This window comes from Zeus faber, assembly GCF_960531495.2.
Source record: "Zeus faber genome assembly, chromosome: 1".
In the NCBI taxonomy this organism is placed as follows: domain Eukaryota; kingdom Metazoa; phylum Chordata; class Actinopteri; order Zeiformes; family Zeidae; genus Zeus; species Zeus faber.
The window spans coordinates 43,253,711-43,276,667 of NC_137193.1; the positions used below are offsets into that span (position 1 = coordinate 43,253,711).

At 42.3% G+C, this 22,957-nt stretch overlaps 1 protein-coding gene across 3 annotated transcripts; it reads left to right on the forward strand.

The window, feature by feature from the left end:
• The first annotated feature begins 1,121 nt into the window (after positions 1 to 1,121).
• Positions 1,122 to 22,823, forward strand: arhgap45b (Rho GTPase activating protein 45b). Of its 3 annotated transcripts, none has more exons than XM_080000405.1 (24): positions 1,122 to 1,256; positions 3,550 to 3,790; positions 4,424 to 4,606; positions 7,807 to 7,950; positions 8,395 to 8,479; positions 10,184 to 10,256; positions 10,844 to 10,913; positions 11,530 to 11,661; positions 11,765 to 11,826; positions 12,151 to 12,261; positions 12,541 to 12,621; positions 12,755 to 12,922; positions 13,880 to 14,017; positions 14,113 to 14,312; positions 15,034 to 15,140; positions 15,550 to 15,636; positions 15,848 to 15,949; positions 16,317 to 16,480; positions 16,906 to 17,094; positions 17,572 to 17,709; positions 19,294 to 19,565; positions 20,160 to 20,370; positions 21,092 to 21,191; positions 21,899 to 22,823. In XM_080000405.1, exons 1-24 carry the CDS (start codon positions 1,137 to 1,139, stop codon positions 22,342 to 22,344), a joined length of 3,624 nt encoding a protein of 1,207 aa, XP_079856531.1. In that variant the 5' UTR covers positions 1,122 to 1,136; the 3' UTR covers positions 22,345 to 22,823. The 3 variants fall into 3 exon arrangements, with proteins under 3 accessions (XP_079856531.1, XP_079856529.1, XP_079856530.1); XM_080000403.1 differs by having other exon boundaries at positions 1,129 to 1,256; positions 3,565 to 3,790; XM_080000404.1 differs by lacking the exon at positions 1,122 to 1,256 and adding an exon at positions 2,105 to 2,201.
• The last annotated feature ends 134 nt before the right edge of the window (positions 22,824 to 22,957 follow it).

Consider the following 22,957-nt stretch of genomic DNA (forward strand, 5'->3'; position numbering starts at 1 on the left):
AAGGGGCCACAATATATATATATATATATATATATATATATATATATATATATATATATATATATATATGCTGCCTATGTTTTTTTAAATTACGTTTCCTTTCTTTAGTAGTAAGTCCCAGAATTATTGCAGTAAGTTACATATTATTCTTGCAGTAAGTCGCATATTCTTTTTGCAGTAAGTTGCATATTATTCTTGCAGTAAGCTGCTGATATTCTGGCAGTAAGCTGCATATTATTCTGACAGTAAGCTGCATATTATTCTTGCAGTAAGCTGCATATTATTCTTGCAGTAAGCTGCATATTATTCTGACAGTAAGCTGCATATTATTCTTGCAGTAAACTGCTGATATTCTGGCAGTAAACTGCATATTATTCTTGCAGTAAGCTGCATATTATTCTTGCAGTAAACTGCATATTATTCTGACATTAAGCTGCATATTATTCTTGCAGTAAGCTGCTGATATTCTGGCAGTAAGCTGCATATTATTCTTGCAGTAAGCTGCATATTATTCTTGCAGTAAACTGCATATTATTCTGACATTAAGCTGCATATTATTCTTGCAGTAAGCTGCTGATATTCTGGCAGTAAGCTGCATATTATTCTTGCAGTAAGCTGCATATTATTTTTGCTTTAAGTTGCATATAATTCTTGCAGTATGATTCCGTTGCATATGATCATGTTTCAACAGTAGATCGCATGTTACTGTGTGTGTGTATATATATTATTCCATTTTGCATGGCTGCATGGGACCGACAGGGTGGACCCTCACAGCTGGATTTTTTTAGGACTGATTAGGCTGAACGGCAGCTTGTGGCGTGCAGCCGCAGCGGGGCTCAGTCCAATCCAGACATTGTCCCCCAAAACAATGCTCCAGTCCCACGCCCAAGCGTGTGAGCAGTGATCGTCGAGGAAGCCTCCCGTCGCGGCGTCTGTCATGCGCTGAGTGTTCCGGCCACTGCCCTGCGTCACTGAGGCTGCGCTCCATGTGCGACAGGAGGAAGCACAGCGGCTCCACCCGGCTGAAGGTGCTGCTGCCCGGGTCCGACGTCCCGCTGCTGGTGCCTGGACGGAGAGACAAGTGGCGAATCGGGGGGTGGGTGGGGGGACTGTGCGGCAAGCTGAGAGAGGCCGGCATGGACGGTAGGAGCACGCTGAAGATGTTCACCAGGAAGAAGCGGGAGCTTATCAAGACGCCCTCCATCTCCAAGAAGAGCCGAGCGGGGAGCCCCGGGCCGCAGAGCAGCGGCTGCCCGGTGAGTGCTGAGCTCCGCGCGGCTCGGAAACACAGGAAAAAAGTTCACTTCAGTGTGTTATCTGAAATGAGTTTTGCTGCATTTAGTGTGAGTTTTTTTTTTTTTTTGTTTGTTTGTTTTTTTGTATTCACAGTTATTATCACGCTGTGGCTCCGGGGGAAACTCTTGTTGTTATCAGAGCGGTCAGTCATTGGGGTTAATCACCGCCGATTCGTTGTCACGGGCAACCCCTTCTCTCTGGTTTCATGTCCGTAGCTTCACCTGGCTCTGGAACTATTTTCATAGCGGAAGCTCTTCCACGTGCAAATGTTAAATAATTGACGCTCAATAGTCATCCTGGTGCGTTTACATCTAGTCAGTAGCCGTGTAATAATAATGTTCAGCTGGACGGTCGTCATCACTAAAACGAGCCACTTCATAGTACATGTAGGTAAATGAGAACCAAAGATGCGCTTCAAGTATACACACAAAACACTACATAGAAGTAAAAATATATTTTTTTATCTCACTTAATACATTTAAAATACACTTTCAGTTGGGAAAAACTATTTTTCACTGTGGAACTCTAAGGCTGTGGGTGATAACTTTAGTCCCGGGGTCACTTTGATTATCTTTAAAGTAGTAATCCATTGTGTGTGTGTGTGTTTCAGATAAAGGACATGTTTGCATGGGCTCTTCTGTCTTGCTAACTTTCCCGGCAAGAGAAAGTTTGATGAACCGGTAGTGCTGGTTTTTGATGGGGAACTGTCAATATGGGTGAATTCACAAAAAGAACAGTATGGAAGGAATTCTGTGTCACAATTCACCCTGGGTTGTTATGGTTGGAGTGGATTCTGGAGTGGACTCCGGTGGATGTGGTTGCGGTCGCCAATAATGCAGGGCCGTAAAACCTTAACAAAGTGCTCTCTGCAAGTTTTTACATCATTATGGCGACTATGCTTTCAGGTTTTCTTCCTCATTTTATTTTTGCAATGCCAGCACATTTGCCAACTTTACAGTTAGTAGTTTATCATTTTGTTTAGGACTTTGTCCGCCATTGTGAGAGTCCAATCGAGTCCATGATCCACTCCGTGCTTCCACCCATTCCAACCCCCCTTCGTGCCCCCAACATGTCACAAAACAGGGATACAAATCCAAACGCATCCACATGTTCCGAAAACAGATTTGTGGATTGTAGTATTTAGTCATTGTACATTCGTCTTTTTTTTTTTTTTTTTTATTTTGTCGGAGAAGGATTGGATCATGGATTTACACTTTAAATTACTATACAAATATTCAATTTCAAGCAATATGAATGTCAACCACATTTAACGTACTAAACAATCATCTCCACCTTTGCTGTTGGTGAACGGTCCTCATTATATTTATTGACTCACTGCTGCCACGTAGGAAGTATGTCACACAGTCTTAGCCACCCAGATGGTTAAGCAGCCAAATGGAGTTCTCTCGCAGGCTCAAACTAGTTTCAATAGTGACTTGCAGTTCACCTAAAGGCTCAAACATGAGACGTTGTGGCAAAACCAGCTTCAACCCTTACTCCAAAAGTCAGAGAGATAGGAAATCGGAGGACAAGGCCAGACTGGACATACTGCCCAGCAGACCCAATGTGTGGCTGAAACAGGTACGTTTGTTTTTACAAATGTATTATCTTGCATCCCTTGTAAGGCCAGGATGACCAGGTTCTCTGGTGTCTGGAGGGATGTGGTTAAGTTCTTCACCGTTCTAGTCATAGATTAGAAAGCCATGAGGTGCTGCAGGGGAGGCACCTGCTCCAGTTGTTTCAGTTTCTATGATGCAGATGCTCTTAGGTTCTAGCTGCTCGTGCTGCTTGTCATAGTACAGTCTGTGTTTCACAGCAAAGATGGCTGGATCACACATCTGTCAAACGACCTGAAAAGTCGGGGTAAAAGTTGGGTTTAGAGAAAGGACTGTATCCTCATTTGGAACAACAAGCCAACTTCTCATGCCCTGCTTCGCCACACCCTCAAACTGCTCTGTCAGGAAGTGTTGCACAAGCCCACACAGGATCTTGTGAAAATCTCCACTGGTGTGTTTACCAACAGCAGCTTTGTTTAAGGTCACCAGTCGTCCTGATCATTATAGCAGAGTGTCACATTGCTGTTCACATGCTGTTTGGCAGAGCTCGATGACATGAATCATGTGATGACCTTTGTCTGTCTCATTTCTTGTCATGCCCTTTTTGTTAGTCTCTCGCGAACCGTCCACTCATTTTGATCCCTCTTTCTGTCTTTCCCCTTCTCCCTATCTCTCTCCCCCTGTGCGTCTCCGTTAGCTGTCCATTCTCCAGGAGCAGCCTCGAAAAGATGCTATTGATATCACCGTCTTCCCCTCCTCTTCCTCTACCCTAACTCCTGCCTCCGCCGGGGTCCTGGACCCCTTGCTGTCCTGCCCTGGCACTCCGAGCACCCAGCACAGCAAGCTGGCCGGTCTGCAGGCCGGCGGGGTGGGCTGCCCGTCCCCCGTGGCCACCCTGAAGAGACCCACGGCCTTGAGCCGCCACGCCAGCGCCGCAGGTCTGCCAAACCGAACCACTGATCAATGTCTAGAAATTTGTCTTATGTTCCTACAGATGAAGATGAGACGGCAACCAGTTCGCCACACTACACAAACCACAGAATCTAAGCAGGAGGTGTATGTTGGTTTTCATGTACACCTCGGCCAGAATTTGCTCCGGTTGCTGCTCGTTATTTGCTTTTGAAGTGGAATTTTCCCTGGAGGAGTTGACAGAGTCAAGTGAAATGTTATTCTATTCATATCTCCTGTAATTGACCTCCTGTATCCATAGGCTGGTTTGAACTAGAAGCATTAGATCCTCAAGTTGCGGATATACCCAAACCTGTTGACCAAAAAGAGCCGCTTTAGATATAAAAACATAAAAGAGATGGTGTTTTTAGTTTCTATCATTAGGAACAACCTCTGTGTGGAAAAGATGGCTGAATACACCAAATACCACTAAAATTATGTGCATGTTCCCTTTATTGACCCAAATGTTCTTAGAGATCATAAAAAACATGACACACGTGAAAATGTTGGAGAGATTCTTGAATGAGATGTGACTAGAATTGGCAAACTCAGCAAAATGTTCTTTTAAGCGTTTTGTTGTTGGGGTTGAGTGACTGAGTGCTTTTTTTTATTGGGTCTCCTAGGTTTCCCGCTGCAGTCGTGGGTGTTCACCAAAGGCCAGGGGAAGGGGGCTCTGACCCCCACCACCCCTGCGGAGGGTCTGGAGAGCGCAGCCATCGAGGTGGAGGACATCCCCGCCCTGCTGAGGGACGTGGCGCGCTTTGCCGAAGCCGTGGAGAAGCTGAAGGACGTGGTGCTGGCCGAGGGTAAGAGCATAAGGAGGGGGATCTGGGTTCCTGAAGCGCCGCTAATGAACTCTCCCCAAACACTTTTTGTAGAATAGTTGACAGGGGTTTGTACGGCCGAGAGCAGGTTCATGTAGAACCACAAGGAGTGAGTGAAGGACAGTTGGCATGTCGTACTTTGCCCTTTCCCAGTTCATGTTCTGCTCCAGTTTCTTTCTCCACTGCAATGCTGAGGAATTGTTGATTTTGAGGTCCTTACTTGTCTTGTGACAAAGAGGTTGTGCTGTCATTCCCACTTTTAAATGCCAAAGTTTCTGCCAATCACAGCCATGAAAACCTTTTTTTACTTCTTAGCTAAGAAACTTGTCCATAACCAGCCGTCAATCTACTGCTGGAAGCCTTTTTCTCTCCCCCGAGTATTTCAAGACGGAATGATGTGTGGGAGAGATGTGAGAATTGCCTCCGAGGCATCCGAGGCAATTACTCTCTAGACTTGAAGGATCAGGAAGGAAAGAGTTTGACTATTTTGTAAGCTTGCTGGTGGTGTATTTGCAAAGTCACAGGTCCCTGCAAGACGCCTGAAAGTTTATTTGTGAAGTAAAGTCCACATGGAGATGGTTGGTGAACCGCTCTGTTCGCTAAGAATTACCGAACAAGGAGAGGAAGAGAAATGGAGCGGCAAAAAAAACCATAACACCTTTTGTTCATTGTCTCTTATGATTATTTGGGATAATGGACAGTGACAGGAAGCCGTTGTTTCTCTAGGTTGTTATTGATTTGTGTGGTGTACGTGTGTGGCGCTCTGCAGTGTTGTGAATTTGCTGTCCTCCCCGCAGCGAGTCAGCACACGTCCACTTTGGGGGAGGGTGGGAGGGGAGGTGGGGTCTGCTCTGATCTGTTTTGATAAGGAGGAGATATAATAGTTGACAAAATACTTTTCCAGAGTCTGCTAACGAGCGGCGGAGAGCTTCCTCTCTCCAACCGAAAGGCTGTGTTTCCGCTGCGCCCACAGAGCCGACCGCACGGCAGGAAACTAGCTTCTTGTTTACTGAGACTCTCACACACTCTGTTCCCCTGCACAGCAACACGTTTCACCGAACCAACTTAGTTCCATTGTTAAAAAGTACGTGTGTCAAGTCGTGGCTTTTAATGCTCTAACATTCATCATTTAAAAAGGAAAGGATCCTATATATTTCGCTTAGAAACCATTGCACTATAATTAGGCCTGTTTTTCTAATTGTTAGTCTGTTCATTTTCTAGTCTTTATTCCTCTCAAGGTGTGTGTGTGTGTGTGTGTGTGTGTGTGTGTGTGTGTGTGTGTGTGTGTGTGTGTGTGTGTGTGTGTGTGTGTGTGTGTGTGTGTGTGTGTGTGTGTGTGTGTGTGTGTGTGTCATCTTGGAGAACTTGCCACAGTTCTTCTGTGGATTCAGGTCAAGTTGCTGCTGTCGCTTGATGTAATAATCCCAAAGCTGATGTTGAGATCAGTAGCATCTGTTGCAGGGCTCCTTGTTCTTCGTTTGGTGAAGATAGTTCTTTGTGACTCTAGCTGTATGTTCGGGGTCGTTATCACGATACAGACATATTGACACACTAATGCAGAAGATATAAAATAACCATTTAAGACCAATGCCTCAAAATGTCATCTCAAGGTGCCTAAAACCTTTGTACAGAACTGTATATGATACAAAAAGAATCTATCAATATAATTTTGGGTCATCAATTTATTTTCCTCAACACAAAGTGTTCTTAAAGTTCTGTTGTTTTTGTTTAACACATTGTTGGGAAGAGGGCAGTTATTCCTCTACAGTTAGGTTTAGTTTACAGTCTAAGTGGCAGTTCTCCTCGTAGGGACGAATTGGTTATCAGGGTTTCTGTGTCTTTGTGTCAGCCTTTATCTGGCGCCGTTGGGTGGTGTTCTCCACCCAGAGAGAGCCTTAAAAGGAAGACATGATAGTTGGCCTCTGACAGAAAGGCCTCATTTCCACTTCCTCCTGCGATGGGACACTGCATCGCTCCAACCCTGCGCCTCGGACATCAGACCCTGCTGCTCTGATCACACTGATCAATATGCTCTTCAAAGTTTATTGCTCTACTGTTTGACCAGGGTCTGATTGGCTTATTTATCACAATAATTGTTGTTTTATTAGGGTATTTTCATCTTGATGAAAGGTATCCAAATATCTTGAGGAATTCAAAATCCCATGTTAAAGAATCCAGCTGAGGTTTCTTACAACTGAATACATGGCAGCTCAAAGTATAAAACTATCAGTGAAATCCTCAAATACTAATAAATTAAATTAAACAAATCTTCCAAGTAATACCCACGTACTGTAACTAATCATTGTTTCTCTTGTGCGTAAATATCTTCTATCTGAAAGTACAGATGGTCATCACCAAAAAAGCAATATATGGAGGTATTTGATGTAAGGATTTTGTGATATTTGATTTTGTTGTGATTGCCCAGCCCTGTATGACAATATCATCTCATGAAGAAACAATGGCACTAAAAAGCAATAAATTAGTGTATCCATCTGCCAGCACCGTATTTGTGTTTCCAGTGTCCATATTTTTTTCTTTGGAGACATTTGCTGCTCCTGCTACTGCATGAAAATAGTTGAGGAGAACTGAGGATCTACTTATGAGGTTTTAATCCATCCAAGCAATAGAGAAGAGAAGCTTCACATTCTCTGTGACGGAGCCTCAGCTCACCTCACCATCGGACTCTGCGGCAAACAAAGCGAAAACCAGACTGGGTGTGGGTGGGTGGGGTAATGGGGAAGTGGCCCTGCAGACCTGTCGCTAGTGGCAACAGAGCACGAGAGGTACAGAGCTGACGGTCTCCCTCCACTGTCTGACATCCTGTCCTTTCACACCACTCTCATCAGCCCTTTCTGCTGGTCTGTCTGTCTACGTCTGTCTGTCTCTGATAGGGTAATTAAATCTCGAAGAAATCTCTCTTAGGTTATCTGTATCACCATCTTGTCTCTCTTCTCGTCTGTCCAACGCTCTCTCTCCACATGTTCTGTATATTTTTGTACATTTGTTTCTCTGTTTTCTTTCTCTAGACTGAGCTTGTTTCATGCTAATTGCCTGTAAAGCAACGCCCAATGCAGAGACAATTCTTTGTTTATGGAAATGAACAATACAATTATTTTCCGAATAAACTGTTTGTGATCCTGATTCTCTCTCTCTCTCTCTCCTCCTCGTTCCCTCTCTTCCAGATAAGAAGGATAGTCTCCGGCCCATAGCTCATGAGTGTCTGGGGGAGGTTCTCCGCGTCCTGCGTCAGGTCATCAACACGTACCCTCTGCTCAACACCGTGGAGATCCTGACCGCTGCTGGGAAACTCATCTCCAAGGTCAAAGGTCAGCAAGGTTTATGAGTAATTCAATAACAAAGTTTTCAGTTTTACAAACAAACAAAAATCCCTACACCCCCCCCCCCCCCCCCCAAAAAAAAGAATAAGATAAACATAAAGAAATGTTAATAAGAATTTCTCTTATTTAAACTAGTATAAGGAAAATAATCTGCATATTTGATGCTGATGCTCTGTGTCAAAATACAAAGTTTGAGAAAGAAAAGTGTACATGACAAAGTCATAATGGAGTGGGAAAAAAAGCATGTAGAGACACTGTATCAAAGATGGTAGACCTGGGAGACATTGAATCGGATCCTCTTGACATGTATGGAGTTGGTGACTTCAACTAACCAAGCTTTAAAAACTGGCACATCTTTTTTTCTTATCTGTTGAGAACTGCACATGCTTCATATTGGGAATCATGAAACAAACTTGGATTATTGCTTTTCAGGCTTCCACTACGAGGGCTGTAATGAGGCAGATAAACTGGACTTTGAGAAGGCGATCGAGACCATCGCAGTTGCCTTCAGCAGCAAGTAAGTGTCTGCTTGTTTGACTTGTAGGAATGGGTATTGGGCAGGATCTCGGATTCAGTCTCATAGTAGGGCGCCGCATCACGCATGGAGAGGGGATGATCGGGGAGAGAGTCACAGAGAAAGTGTACCCATTACCCATGGCTTCCAAACCCACATATTTTGTTCCATAAGGAGAGGTAAAATAAAATAATCTACAACTAAAATAAATACACAGTGTTCTGGTCGGCGATCGTGGGCACCTCATCGCTAGCACGTGCATCTTCAGTACAGACGGAGAGGGAGACAGGTGTTCAAAATGCACCCCAATCGCTCCATCTCTGTGCCCCCCCCTCGGGATAGCGCCCCTCCCTCCACGCTGACGATTAGTTGAATATTCACATTGAACAGCCGAATCCGATTTGACTGACAAAATTCTGAGTCTGGTACAGCCCTAGTTTCATACATAAATTAAATATTTCAATTGATTTGTGACTGACGCATATCTTGTGAATGAAAATAGAAAGATTCATATAATTGCATTGTATTGATCATTTTTATATATTTTTTTAACCCCAGCCCCAAACTGTTGTATAACTATTATAAATTGGTGCTATGTAGTGGTGAACTGTTATCGTATGTGGATGGGTCTGTTTGAGGAAACCTGCATTAGAGTTGTGTAATGTGCCACAGTGTGTTTTCTATAGTAACGGCGTCTGTTGGAGGGGTCGGGAGCACTGCAGAGATACTGACGCATTTGCATGAGGCAAAGCCGAGAACAGGAAGTGGTTTTATCCTATGACACAAAACCCAAAGTTGAAACACACTCTTCATGAAGAACAGATTGCTCATCGACTCAGGAAGATCATGACATTTTTTTCTTTGATTGCCTGCAGACGAAGAACAGCAATAAATGTTGTACATTAACATAAATTTACCAAAAAGGTTGAGAAACGTGTGTGTGTGTGTGTGTGTGTGTGTGTGTGTGTGTGTGTGTGTGTGTGTGTGTGTGTGTGTGTGTGTGTGTGTGTGTGTGTGTGTGTGTGTGTGTGTGTGTGTGTGTGTGTGTGTGTGTGTGTGTGTGTGTGTGTGTGTGTGTGGGAAGTGCTGTGCAGACAGTGGAGCCGCGCAGAGCTCTGTCTGACAAGGACGTTTCCTCTTTCTCGAATCAACTTTTTCAGAAAAAAAACAACACATTTCAGTTGTTGTTGTATTTTTCAGAACCTCCTATAATAACGAGTATTTTATTAACTTTTTGACAGACAGTTAATAGTTGATAAGACTATGGCTGGCCCAAAGCCGGGAGGGGAGATCAAAAATATAAAAATCGACAAGAGAGGCACTGAAGTTTGCAAAGGAGAGGAGGAAAAAAAACAAACACATGCTCTATGTGTTTGATTTTTGTTTATTTTTTAAATTTATTTTTTTATCCTTTTTTTAATTTGTTGTTTTTTTTTACTACCAATGAGTATTTCTAACCCTAACTATTTCTTACAAATAAGATTACTTGCCAACCAAAAAATGTCTTCTTTTTTTTTTTCTTTTTGTTTCAGTCAACTCTACCCTTTCCCATTGTCCTGTCCTCCTTTTTTATCAAACGACCCACTTTTAACAATCGTTCTAAAAGTTCTAAAAAAGCAAATCCATCCTGCGTAGGACACAAAAGTTATTCATGAAGCTTCCTTCACTCACTTTGATTTCTCCATCCTTCATCTCTGTTTCTCCCAGTGTGTCTGAGCTGCTCATGGGGGAGGTGGACAGCAGCACGCTGCTCTCCCTGCTGCCCTCGGAGAAGAGCCGCGTGAGTATCTGCAAGATGGTAGAGATGACGATAAATGAAAAAGTTCATGTAGTGGTGTGTTTCTGGGCACATGGACCTACACAAGCACATTCCTGTCAAGACTGGAGTGCAAAAATACTCCTTATACATCATTAGTTTCATAGGCCTCATTAACTTTGAGTATTTTGAGAATGTGTTGGTTAATTTCATAACCTTGCTGTTAGGCAAGGCAAGAATATTTGTACAGCACATTTCATACACAAGGGCATCTCAAAGTGCTTTACATGAGGTGCAAAAGGCATTATATAAAAGCAAAGAAGGATAAAAGCATAGAAATAAAAAAGCTAAAAATTGTTAAAAAAAAAAAAGACGCTTGTGATATTAAATCATCACGAAACACCTACAGTCAGATCACTAGCCAAGATCAACATCCCATACTGCAGTTTACTAGCGTCGGAAAACACCGGCAAAACAAATTAGTAATGAAATACAAAAAAAACACAAACGTAAAAATGCAATTCAAAAGAGGCGGATTCTTTAGATTAGAGTGGAGGTGCTGATTGGTCACGACTGATCGCTCATGATTTATGTCTGTCCTCTCCATCCAGTCAATGGAGAACCTGTACGCTGCCTCTGGAGGAGAGGGGGGGCAGTGGAGGAGCGACCACCAGGACATGGGTAAATCATTTTGTATAAATGTATATTAATTTCTACTAAATCATTTAATTTTACTGATTTCTAAAACATTTAGTATAAATGATTAACCCTAAATTTAGTATTATCATTATCGTTCATTTTTGTTTCCCAGTAAACTCTATCTCTCTTTAGCTGACCCATGGAGGATCACAGGTTTAAAACCCTTTAATCCTTCTTGTTTGTCACTAATCATTGCAATTAATCAAAACAGGATAATGCATTATTTTCTTAATGGCATTGATCTTGCTAAGCACCAATCAGACCTTTTCGTGGCCTCTCCGCTTCCTGTATTGATTGAAGCAAGATCAACTTTTCATTTATGCAGATTAACAAAGGGCCAGTGATCAATGGAGAAAGAGAAGAAACTACTTAACTGAGGTTTTTTTTTGGTTTAAAACTCTGCGGCTCAGCGGATGCAACGTGAGGGGCCAAACATCCCTCCTAACCACACTACAATCCATGAATGCACAATGGATTGTCTTTCTATTTTTGAGTCTAATTTAACAGAAACTGAATCCGAATCAGTTTATGGGGAACTTTTGATTGCTCAGCAAATGGACTGGTGTGTGCGTGCGTGCGTGTGTGTGTATGTGTGTAGGCCGAGTGGAGGAGGTGAACGTGATCCTCCAGCACAGCGAGGGAGGCGTTGACTCAGCTCTGCTATACGCCAAAACCATCTCCAAGTACATGAAGGACCTGATGAACTACGTGGAGAAGAGGACCTCGCTAGGTGGGTTGACACATTTTTTGGGAACAAAACGAAACCGTTAAAAATATCCCTCTCTGATGGTTTTTACTCCACCCATAACTCATGGTATGTTTTTACCTTCCAGAGATGGAGTTCTCCAAGGGCCTGCAGAGATTGTACCAGTCCTGCAAACACAGCATCACACATGTAAACAACACTTTTTTTTCTCATCTTGATCCTGCTAATGGGTTATATTAAGGTGTTAATATTTAAAATTGGTACAATATGAAATAACAAGTTACCGGACTAAAATAGAGTATCTGAGAATATCTCCAAAAAACTAAACTGCTAGAAATAGCCTGCTTTTTGTGCTATGGAATGTTATGTCAATCATTATTCATTTTTATCCTTTTACTGACCTCAGACTAAAAATAATGAATTGGATCAGTATCGGTCCACACTAAAAGTTTAGGACCATCATAAAATCGAATCAATTATTTTGTGTGTGTATTGTGTGTCTTCTCCCTCCAGCCCCACATGCCGTTTTTTTCCATCTACTCTCTGGCTCTGGAACAGGACCAGGAGCAGAGTGTCGGGCTCCAACAGGCCAATGCAACTCTGCATAACCAGACATACATACAGGTACACACCAGTGGGGAGTGCTGAGTGCATTAATTCACCACATGAATTTCATCTTATAACATGCATATTCAACACAGGTTGAACATTACAAAATAATGAAGACGTTTGGAATCCCTGTCACCTTGTTTATGAAATACATTTTTTATTTCATGTACATAAATTTTCAATACACGAGACACAAAATGCTAGGCACATGCCTGACATTACTGTATGTTGTTAAACAAAATATTGAGGGTGAAGTTTGGAGCCTGTCCCACACATTATTTTGTGTGTGTGCAGCCACTGATGCAGCGTAAACAGGAGCATGAAAAGAGGCGGAAAGAGATCAAGGAGCACTGGATTCGAGCCAAGAGGAAACTGGTATGACCACACACACATTTAGCTTTTTTCATTCGTTTGTTTGCTGTTGACTTGCATAACCTTAACGGGAGCAGCTCATAAAAGATGGACCGTTGAATAGAACGATGCCCATGATGCATTGCTGGGCCTGCAGATGGAGTGTGAGGTGAACCTGCGTAAAGCCAAGCATGCCTACCTGGTGCGCTGCGAGGACTACGACAAGGCCAAAGCAGCCGCCTGCAGAGCCGAGGAGGAGGGAGGAGGATCCACTGCAAAGTCCCTGGAGAAGAAGAAACGCCTGGAGGAGGAGGCTCGAAACAAGGTCACAGGAACCTACAGATCACGTTTAATGAAGCTTCTGGGGATAGTTCAAATAAATGAAAATTTGCTCTCTTAGTTTAGCTGGTCGAAACTGCCGTGCCTGATGGACAGAAACTTTATTCATCCCTGGAGGGAAATTCCGGTTTTACAGCAGCTGTCCTCAAAAACAAGAGGCAATAGCGCTAAAGTAATACTAATAAAGGAAAAAAAAATGGCAATATGCATTAATTTAAAAATACTAAAAATGGGAAAAAAATTCAATATACAATTTCATAATACAGGTACTCCTCACTTAACGACCTACCTGTTGAATGACCGTTCAGACTTATGACCAGCTCTCCAACCAGTCTGTATTGTACGCTGCATACAATACCGTGGCGTGCGCGCTTCACCCTTTATACACTATATATACTTTATATACTTTATACACTATTTACACTCTATATATCCTATACACTTTATAAACGATATTCACTATATATACTTTATAAACTATATATATATATATATATATATGTGTGTGTGTGTGTGTGTGTGTGTGTGTGTGTGTGTGTGTGTGTGTGTGTGTGTGTGTGTGTGTGTGTGTGTGTGTGTGTGTGTGTGTGTGTGTGTGTGTGTGTGTGTGTGTGTGTGTGTGTATATATACACACACACTCTCACTCTGTATAAATCTCATCACGCCGTGGCCATTGCAAACGCAATGGCCACGCCCCCTTACCATGAAATAACACAGGTCCTCACTTATCGACCAATTCACTTAATAACCTGGTCCTAGGAACTGAACTCAGTCGTTAAGTGAGGAGTACCTGTACATAATTTTGATAATGTACAATAAATCTAAAATAAACAATAAAAGTAAAGAGAATAAACACCCTTGTAAGTCTCTTTGGATAAAAGCGTCTGCTAAATGACTTAATGTAAAATGTAACACTGTGCTGGATATATTCTCTCTCTCTAGGCAGAGGAGGCAGAGGCTACCTACAGGACCTGCATCGCAGATGCCACCGCGCAGCATCTGGAGCTGGAGCACACCAAGGTCACTGTGCTGAGGCAGCTGCAGGACCTCATCAAGCAGAGTGACCAGACGCTGCGCTCCGTCAGTACAGACATCGATTCCCCCCGAAATGTCTTCTGTACAAAATAAAACCTGTTCCCTGTCCTCATGAATCCCTCCCTCTCCTCCTCCTGCAGGCGACCATCTCCTACTACCAGATCATGCACATGCAGACGGTGGCCCTGCCCGTGCACTACCAGACACTGTGTGAGAGCAGCAAACTGTACGACCTGGGCCAGCAGTACGCCGCCCACGTCAGGGATCTGCAGCTTCCTGAGCAGCCCAGTGTCCACTACTCCTTCGAGCCCTACTCCCCCTCCAGCTCGGCCTCCACACAGTGAGATTACGCAGTCATGGCAGGAAAATAAAAACACAGAAGGAGAGGGAGAACATCTCAATAGCCCTATCTGGACAGTCATCTTGTCATTGTTGCTATTCCAGAGCAAGTCCACGATTATGGCCATGTCAGTGATTCTCCCTAACTACCAAAAAAATTATTTCAGCCCAAAAAACCTACTGTTTCAACAAGCACAAGAGGTTTTTTTTCAACATTTAAATGCATTCCTGAACGACACAGAAGGTGTATCTTGCATCACTCAGATATAAGAGACATTGTTTCCCCCCTTCGTCCAATGTCTGGGCTTTTTATTTGCTTTCCCCTTTTCGTTTAATTTTACATGCTAGTGTTTTGAACAAAATAAGTGATCCGTAATAGTGATGTCACCGCACAAGTTTGTCTTGGAAAAATCTACCTTCCCTCGTAATTCCACGAAAAGTTTTACATTGTCCAGAATGTACCCAAAATTACTGGGGTGCCTAGTAAAAATCACATTACTGGTCTAATACTAATTAAAGGCTAGAGGGACCTTTTATCCAATGAAAATGAGTCACAGTTGGTTGATTGTAGGAGATCATTGCACAGTTATAATAGATTCTAAAATACAGCCAAGCCATATGGTTTTATTTTGACTCTTTGGGACATCAAAGCGCTCCCCTGTTCACTCAGCGGATGGAAAAGCATTAGCTTTAAGTTATTTTTATCTGCCAATGTGTTTCAGGCACGGCCACAGACTCAGGAACGACAGCTTCAACACAGAGAATTCAAGCAATGCAGACAGTTCCACCAGCACGGGAGACAGCAGAGACACGGAGAGCAACAGAAAGAGTGCGAACCTCCAGCGCTGTTTTCACCGAACTGTGGCTCAGGAACCAGATTTATCGTTATTTATTGTATTGATCGATTTATCGCAATATTAAGCAATACATGGATGGATGGATTGATGTATACAGTACTTAATCCATCCCAGCTCACAGGAAAAAAAAATAGGCAACAAAAAGAAAGTAGTAAAGTAAAAAATTGCCACTATACAGTAAACCTACATATTTACTGAAAAATAGAGGAGAAAAAAAATGGCAATATACAATTAACCTTAAATGCAATAGACTAAAGTGTGAATTGCTTATATAGAATAAATCTATATAAGCAATTCACACTGTCAAAAGTGCATAATAATAAAATGATGATGAAAAAAGATTATCTGCTGAGGTTAATCAATCAATCACTCACTCTTCAGGGCTCGGCCACAAGTCGTGGAGTTCGACAGTGAGTGACGACAGCGTGGGAGGAGACGGGGGTCTGGAGTCTCCTACCACTAGCACACGTAAGATGGTGTTTTGTGCAATTTAAAAACTGGCTGTCAGAATGGCATCATAAATCAGATTAGAATTGATTAGAAATCAAATTAACCCGAGGGCAGTTAAAAGCTGCCCATTATCAGACTTGCACCTCACCATCTTAAAGTATGCGGCTAAACACTAAATGGCTTTCCTAAATAACATTGACAAGTACTAAAACATTGTGGGTTATTTCAGATGACATCAGTAAAATGGCTCGGACCTCCTCCACTGGAACCATGTCGTCCAACGAGGACGCAGACGACAAAGACGGAAACGTGACGTCCTTTGAAACACAAGGTAAGAAACCCCTGGTCGTTATCTCCAGTCACATAATAGGACATATCAAAATGAGGACTCTGAGTTTTTTGGTTTCTTAAAAAGTTATAGGTGGCAGGAGTGGAGGTAAATATCACTCAATGCAGCTTAAATACGATATTGCACCAAAACTCCCTGCAGACCTCACACATCGTGATACATTTTAAATCATAATTCACTATAATTGTCTCATCACAAAATGAGTGTTAATTTAGTTTTTCATCACAATGTCGCTTAAGCACACTTACCTATACCATTGAATAATTGCCCAGCTGGCAGTGTTATGTTCCTAGCACTGCTCCAACATATGATCTAAACAGTAATAAACTGTCAATGGATAAAACCCTAGATATCAACGGCCTGGAACCTGACGTCTCGGTTTCCACCGGACCTTTCCGGAACGTCGGCCTGTCCAAAGCCGCTCAGACGCATCGTCTCAGGAAGCTGCGAACGCCGGCGAAATGCCGTGAGTGTGACAGCTACGTGTACTTCCAAGGAGCCGAGTGCGAGGAGGTGAGAACCCTGATCTTCCTCAGATTCCTTAATATTCAGGCCCAGGGAATTTTCAAGTTCAGTGTTTTTATTTAACAATCAGGCCGAGGTTACTTCATTTGCGAAAATAATTAATTTGGGACTGTTTTTTTTTTTTTTATTACGTTTTTTTCAAGCTTGTACAGAATACCAAATCTGCAGTGCTGAGCTCTTAAAATGTCACTCACACCATATAATCACTTTAAAGTTGCCTTGATTTACCTTACCTTATATAATTTATACCAATAGTTTATCCTGTGCATAGAATCACGTTTTGTCTATTCTGTATATTTTTATATATTTGGCTATTTCTGTTCTGTATTTCTGGCTCTTTCTGTATATAATATAATATATTAAATTTTTTCATGTTCATTGTCTGGACTGAAATGCACCAAATTGTCGTCCAGTGTTCCCTGGCGTGCCACAAGCGCTGCCTGGAGATGCTGGCCATCCGGTGCGGCCACAAGAAGCTGCAGGGTCGCCTTCAGCTCTTTGGGAGGGAGTTCTCTGTTGTGGCCAGTGGAGTCGGCGATGGAATCCCCTTCATCATCACCAAATGCATCTCAGAGATCGAGAGGAGGGCGCTCAAAATGAAGGTGAGGGAGAAAAGAGTGAAGATATATGCGTTTCTGTATAGTGTTTTCGGTCACCCACATTTCACAAATGCACCCGCAAACAGTCGTGACTTTGTCCGGGGTTTCCAAAACCTTTTTATGCAAGGCTTCTTGCTGGAAATCTTGCTGGGGGGGAAACGCAAATCCAACAATAAAAATACTCTCATTAGTGAGGTGAGTGTCTGTGTATATAGTTTGGGAAAATAAAAAGTAGAAAAGTATTTGTATCCATTTTTTTTTTTTTTTTAATTTAATGTTTAATTTTTGATAAAATTTAATTAATATATAAAAATATTTTGCTGCAGCCCCCCTGCAATTCCTCCAGCTACCCCTAGCGGGCTACAGAACCCAGTTTGCGTTCTGACTTTTAGTCCATCACCTTTGATCCACAAGTGGTTATTACACATGACGCCCACAAGACTCTGTGGTGCTCCAACCCTCCCTTTTGCCCCTACACAGGGCATCTACAGGGTGAATGGGGTGAAGACCCGTGTGGAGAAGCTCTGCCAAGCCTTTGAGAACGGCAAGGAGCTGGTGGACCTGTCGCAGTGCTCCCCGCACGACATCAGCAACGTCCTGAAGCTGTACCTCAGACAGGTACACTTTTAAATGGATCTTACTTAATTAAAGGGACATTCGACCCTGTGTCTCTCACTCAGGTGAACAGTGCCTTTCCTACAGACTTAAGTGAACTCACAACTACATCATCATAACTGAGTGAGGGTGGAGGTAGACCTCATGTTGACCTATGGATCGGAGATAGTTTTGTCCTATGTCACAATAACGTCTTATGTGTTGAGGCATAGTTTACAACTATAATTCAAACTTGTATTTTCCTTGAACTTGAAAAAACTAAATGGCAATATGCAATACATCCAGGAATTAAGTAGAAGATGGAAAAGATTTGGCAATATACAATAAACCCAATAATTTCAAAAATAACTTAACATTAAACAATAAATATGAATTAACAATAAAATATATATAAGTCAGGCCACAATACACAGGGTCCAGGTTGGTCGTGTTAGTTAGAAATTAAATTTACATTTTCCGAGTTCCCAGCATCACTTCCTACCGACACCAATTACAAATTTTCCGAGTTTACTTTGAACGCAGGGTGGACGTTCTGCCCACTGGGTCTTTATTGTCTTAGACATTCAACTTCTCCTTGGCATTTGAAGACGAAAACACACAAACAATACAATTATTTCATTACACAGCTAATAAGACAATTATTTCTGAACTCAACAAAAACATCTCTTGACGTAAAACAAAAAATATATCCGGGGGACACAAATTACAGTTCGGGTTCTGTTGAATGCAGTATTACTTCCGAGTTTTGCAAGTTCTGTGACTGCGTCATCACTTCCTGGTTTTGGAGCGTTTTCAACTGGAGAGCCGTCTGTTTTAACAGAGAACGAATCCACTACTTAATCGATCATGGATGGTCTCGCTCTCTCGGATGGATTAAAAAAAAAAAATAAAAAAAAAAATCATTTATTTAATAAATTATTTCTTATTCATCATGTTTCAGGCAGTCTTTTGTGATGTGTATCGAGAATGTCCGTATCGCGATGAAAATGAAAAGACGATTGAACGTGCAGCCCTACACCGTGGACCTCTCTGGGTGCAAATGACCACCAGAGAGCTGGACATATATAAAAAATGTACATCATATAAATTGGATGATGATGTCACAAAGCGTCCTGCTCCACAAGCTCATCACGGTATGACGTTCTTCAACTTCCGGTATATTTGCAATGGCTTTTCACTAATTCTTGCACCAAATGTAAATCGATATGGATCAAACTTGAAACACAAGATGTCTGAGATGTCCCGGTTCTAACGAGACCTCAATCATGTGAGTGCGTACTGTGGTTTCCATGGGCCAGATACGAGCCTAAAAAATGCCAAGGAGAAAAATAATAATAAAAATCTGAGCAAAACAATTAACTATAAACCAGATAAATAAACCTAACAATTTAAAATATTAGATTTTATGGAATCCAACAGTTACAAACAGCTCTCTTCCTGATCAGCCTCTCCTGTCCTCTTTAGTATTTTTTGTATTTTTAGAGCTTATTGTGTGAAATCACCGTGTGTCATGACATTTCACTGCATATATGTATGACCGTATGTTGTGTGACAAATCTCTTGAACTTGAATTTTCTTCACCTTCAGCTGCCGGAGCCCATGCTGCTGTTCCGTCTATACCACAACCTTATGGGTCTGGCCAAGGAGAGCCTGCAGAGCGAGGCAGACTCCCCTGAGGGGGAGGAGGCGGAGTCCGGGAACAGCAGCATCGCAGGGGCCCGGGGACCCGAACTGGTGGACCTGGGCCCCGACACCGACCCGGACGTCCTAGTGCTGGTGGAGAGGCTGAGGGAGCTGCTGAAGGAGCTGCCCAGGGCGAACATCACCACGCTGCGCTACATCATACGCCACCTGCGCAGGTGGAGGAGAAATACATGTGTTATAGTTGTTATAGATGGATAAATCTGACAAATGGATGGATGGTTACTTTATTCATCCCAGGAGGGAATAGGCAATAATAATAAATATATACAAATAAAAACAGAAAGAATTGCAATATTCAATAAACACAAGAATTTGCAAAAACATTTTTGAAATTTGGCGTTATAAAATAAACCTTAAAATAAACAATAAAATAATTTCCAATAAACAAGACCAAATAATAAACAAAAACACAAAATTACAATAAACAATCAAATCTAATAAAAAAAAAATCGATTAAATACCAACAGTTTTATTACAATTCTATTATAGCTAGTGGTCAAACAGAAGACTAGATTTGATCCAAAGACTAATTAATCTGATTCTATGATGGATATTCATTTTTACCATAAATCTACATTAATCTACCTGTTATCATATTTATTGGGTATGTATTTTTCTCTTTCTCTGTGTTCTGATGCTGTTGCCTTGACCAGATCTTGAAAATGAGAGTTGAGATTCTGCCTGATTAGGTTAATTAAAAATGGCACCCTGCTCCTTTAACCCCTTCCCTCCACCTCGCCCCGCCCCAGGATTGCAGAGTTGGAGCAGGATAACAAGATGAGTCCCAGTAACCTGGGCATCGTGTTCGGTCCATCCCTGATGCGTCCCCGTCCCACCGGGGCCACAGTGTCCCTGTCCTCCTTGGTGGACTACCCGCACCAGGCCCGCATCGTGGAGGCCCTCATCGTCTTCTACACCTCCATCTTCCAGTCCAAAAGCTCCACCCCCCCCACCATACAGGTACTGTTGATGGAGAGTAAGGCTGGATCAAAGGCCGATTTTAATTTTGTATTTTTTTTGTAGAAATGACCACTTCTGCTTTCATAAGATACTTGTGAGACACAAGATATATGGGAGAAACAATTATTAGTATGTGGACATTATGGTCAAGCTGGTAGAGGCGTTTAACAGATGGAACAGTCTGATGTTCAGAAAATTGTATTATTTTACTTTAATGCAGTCCTAGAGACATTTAACATATTACAATAACCAAAGTCCCAGACAAAATCTAGTCTGATATCACAATAAATAATTGACTTTATTTTGCTGCAGGGATTTAAGTATCCAAAAAAAATTTAAGATATTCTATCGCTCAACCCTAGTAAGGACTAAGCATTTTTGCTTTTTGAATCTGTTAAATTATGGTCAACTATAGAAAATGTACTAAAAGGTTAACACATCGTTCCCCAATACATCCATCCATTATCTATACCGCTTATCCTCGTGGGGTCGCGGGGGGGCTGGAGCCAATCCCAGCTGTCAGGTGGCGAGAGGCGGGGGACACCCTGGACAGGTCGCCAGTCTATAACAGGGCCTCCCCAATACATTTATAGGAAAAAATAAAAGTATTGTTCTGTTGGCAATAAATCGGACCAAGATATTCCAGACTCAGTGCCACTGACCTTTTCTAGTTCCCTCCTTCGGCGTCTTCTCACGTGGACCCTCGTCGTCCTATCCACAGGTTCAGAGCAGCATTACCGATGACTCCATGCCCGTCAGCTCAGAAGGAAGCAAAGAAGAGCAGAGCTGCCCAGACTCCAACAAGATGGAGGAAGGATGTGGTAAGACTCTGATAAAGCATCGTTACGCAACACCATTTTACTCCAAGTGGTGATTCTTATTCTGTACTATTAGTACTTTGATGCTGGACTGGTTCAGCTACTTCTGATGGATAAAGTGATTTAATAACATGGGTCCTAGTGGTGATGGCGCCCCCTGGTTGTAGGTACATGCCACTGAGTTTAAGGTGTGGAGATAGTTGGACTTTTAATGAATTCACTTCCATCTACTGAAGGTCAGAGTTAATCTAGTTTTCCAAGCCAAAATTTAGTTCTGTAACACTTTAGGTCCTAAATTAATTCCTTCTATTTTTATGCCCGTACTTGATATTATGTCAATAGAGACACTTGATCGTTTAGTAATTACATCTTAATAGATTAGACTTACTCATTCATCTTTGGCCATGCGTATATTATTGTATACATATTAATTTGTCCCGTACGGAATATCCCCTACATTTCTAGTTATACCCAGTGTCAATACTGCTTCTTAGCCCCTTCCATAGCCATTTAATTTAAACTGTTAAACTGTTGAGCTTGTATGTTAATTGTCTGTACAGCAATGCACAAACCCTTAAAGACAAATTCCTCCTTTATGAAAATGTACTGTCAAATAAAATTATGACTCGAATTGATTTTTAATGCTTAAATTTTAAACAAATTTAATGTTTACTTTTACCAAGTTGTTCCTTGTTCTTCTGACCTTCCAGGCAGTTCCCTGGGTTCTCTGGGCTCCAGTGAACAGTTGCTAGACTCTGACTCTGAGCAGGACGAGAGCGGCCGGCGGACGGTGCTCTCCAGGCTCCCCCACAGCTTGGTGAAACAGGAGAGTGAGGTCAGCGTGGAGGACGACCACGGGAGCTACCGTGATAGCCTGGACCTCTCTACTCAGTCCACGGCCCATGCTGACCTGGACCTGGGGATGCAATCTGATGGAGGCGACATCCCAACGCTGCCCGACAGCGAGCCCCCAGACGAGGAGGCCGAGGGAGGCCAGGACCTCAGCACCTGCCTGGCAGAGCTCAACCTGAACCAGTCCAACAACAACTACCCCTGCTCTCCCATGCTGAACTTGGTGGAGAACCCTTGGGCCCGGTCGTGCAGGAAGAAGCTGCCGCTGACCAGGAGCCGGGACCAGGAGCCAGAGTTTGTTTGATACCAGTGAAATAATGTTTGTTTCTTACTAGAGGTATTATTTTAAATGTGAGTGAACGACACAGAAATTTAATTTTACTTGGGATCATCTTTTTCTATGTCAAGGTCAGTTCAAGTTTGTTTGTTGATGATTCATGTATTTGTAATTTATGGCAGTGGTACTTAAAGCAACCTGACCCGTCCAGAAGCTTCATATGCTTTGTTAAAAACCATTCCTGTCTGTCAGCTTTGCCTTAATCATTAGAATTGTTCCTCGGTGTCAAATTGCATTTTAGTAGTGTTCTATACATAAGCTGGGGGAATATGTCCAGTAGTGGCATCTATATAAAAATCACTGTGCAGTGCATTTCCAAACGACTTATTTAAGTGCTGCTGGTTTGTATTTCAGCACTAAGAATTTTATATATTCCAGTATGTCTGTAATTGCTCTATTTGGCATTGTCCGGATTTTGCCTTAATAAATTTCTGTGGCATTTTAAATGTGTTTATTTCATGTGCAAACCTGTGAATGTCCAGTGTGACTGTTGGGTTTAAAAAACATTTGTCACAGGTGAAGAGAGTTTTATGTAAAGAGGGAAGTGGGGTTTGCAGAAACAGAGTCATGTTTGACCATC

What these genes read in the sequence shown, in the direction of transcription:
- arhgap45b (XM_080000405.1), top strand. Translation starts at nt 1,137, where the DNA reads ATGGACGGTAGGAGCACGCTGAAGATGTTCACCAGGAAGAAGCGGGAG. An exon ending in ATCATACGCCACCTGCGCAG is followed by an intron (nt 19,566 to 20,159) that starts GTGGAGGAGAAA and finishes GCCCCGCCCCAG; the next exon opens with GATTGCAGAGTTGGAGCAGG. An exon ending in CAAGATGGAGGAAGGATGTG is followed by an intron (nt 21,192 to 21,898) that starts GTAAGACTCTGA and finishes CTGACCTTCCAG; the next exon opens with GCAGTTCCCTGGGTTCTCTG.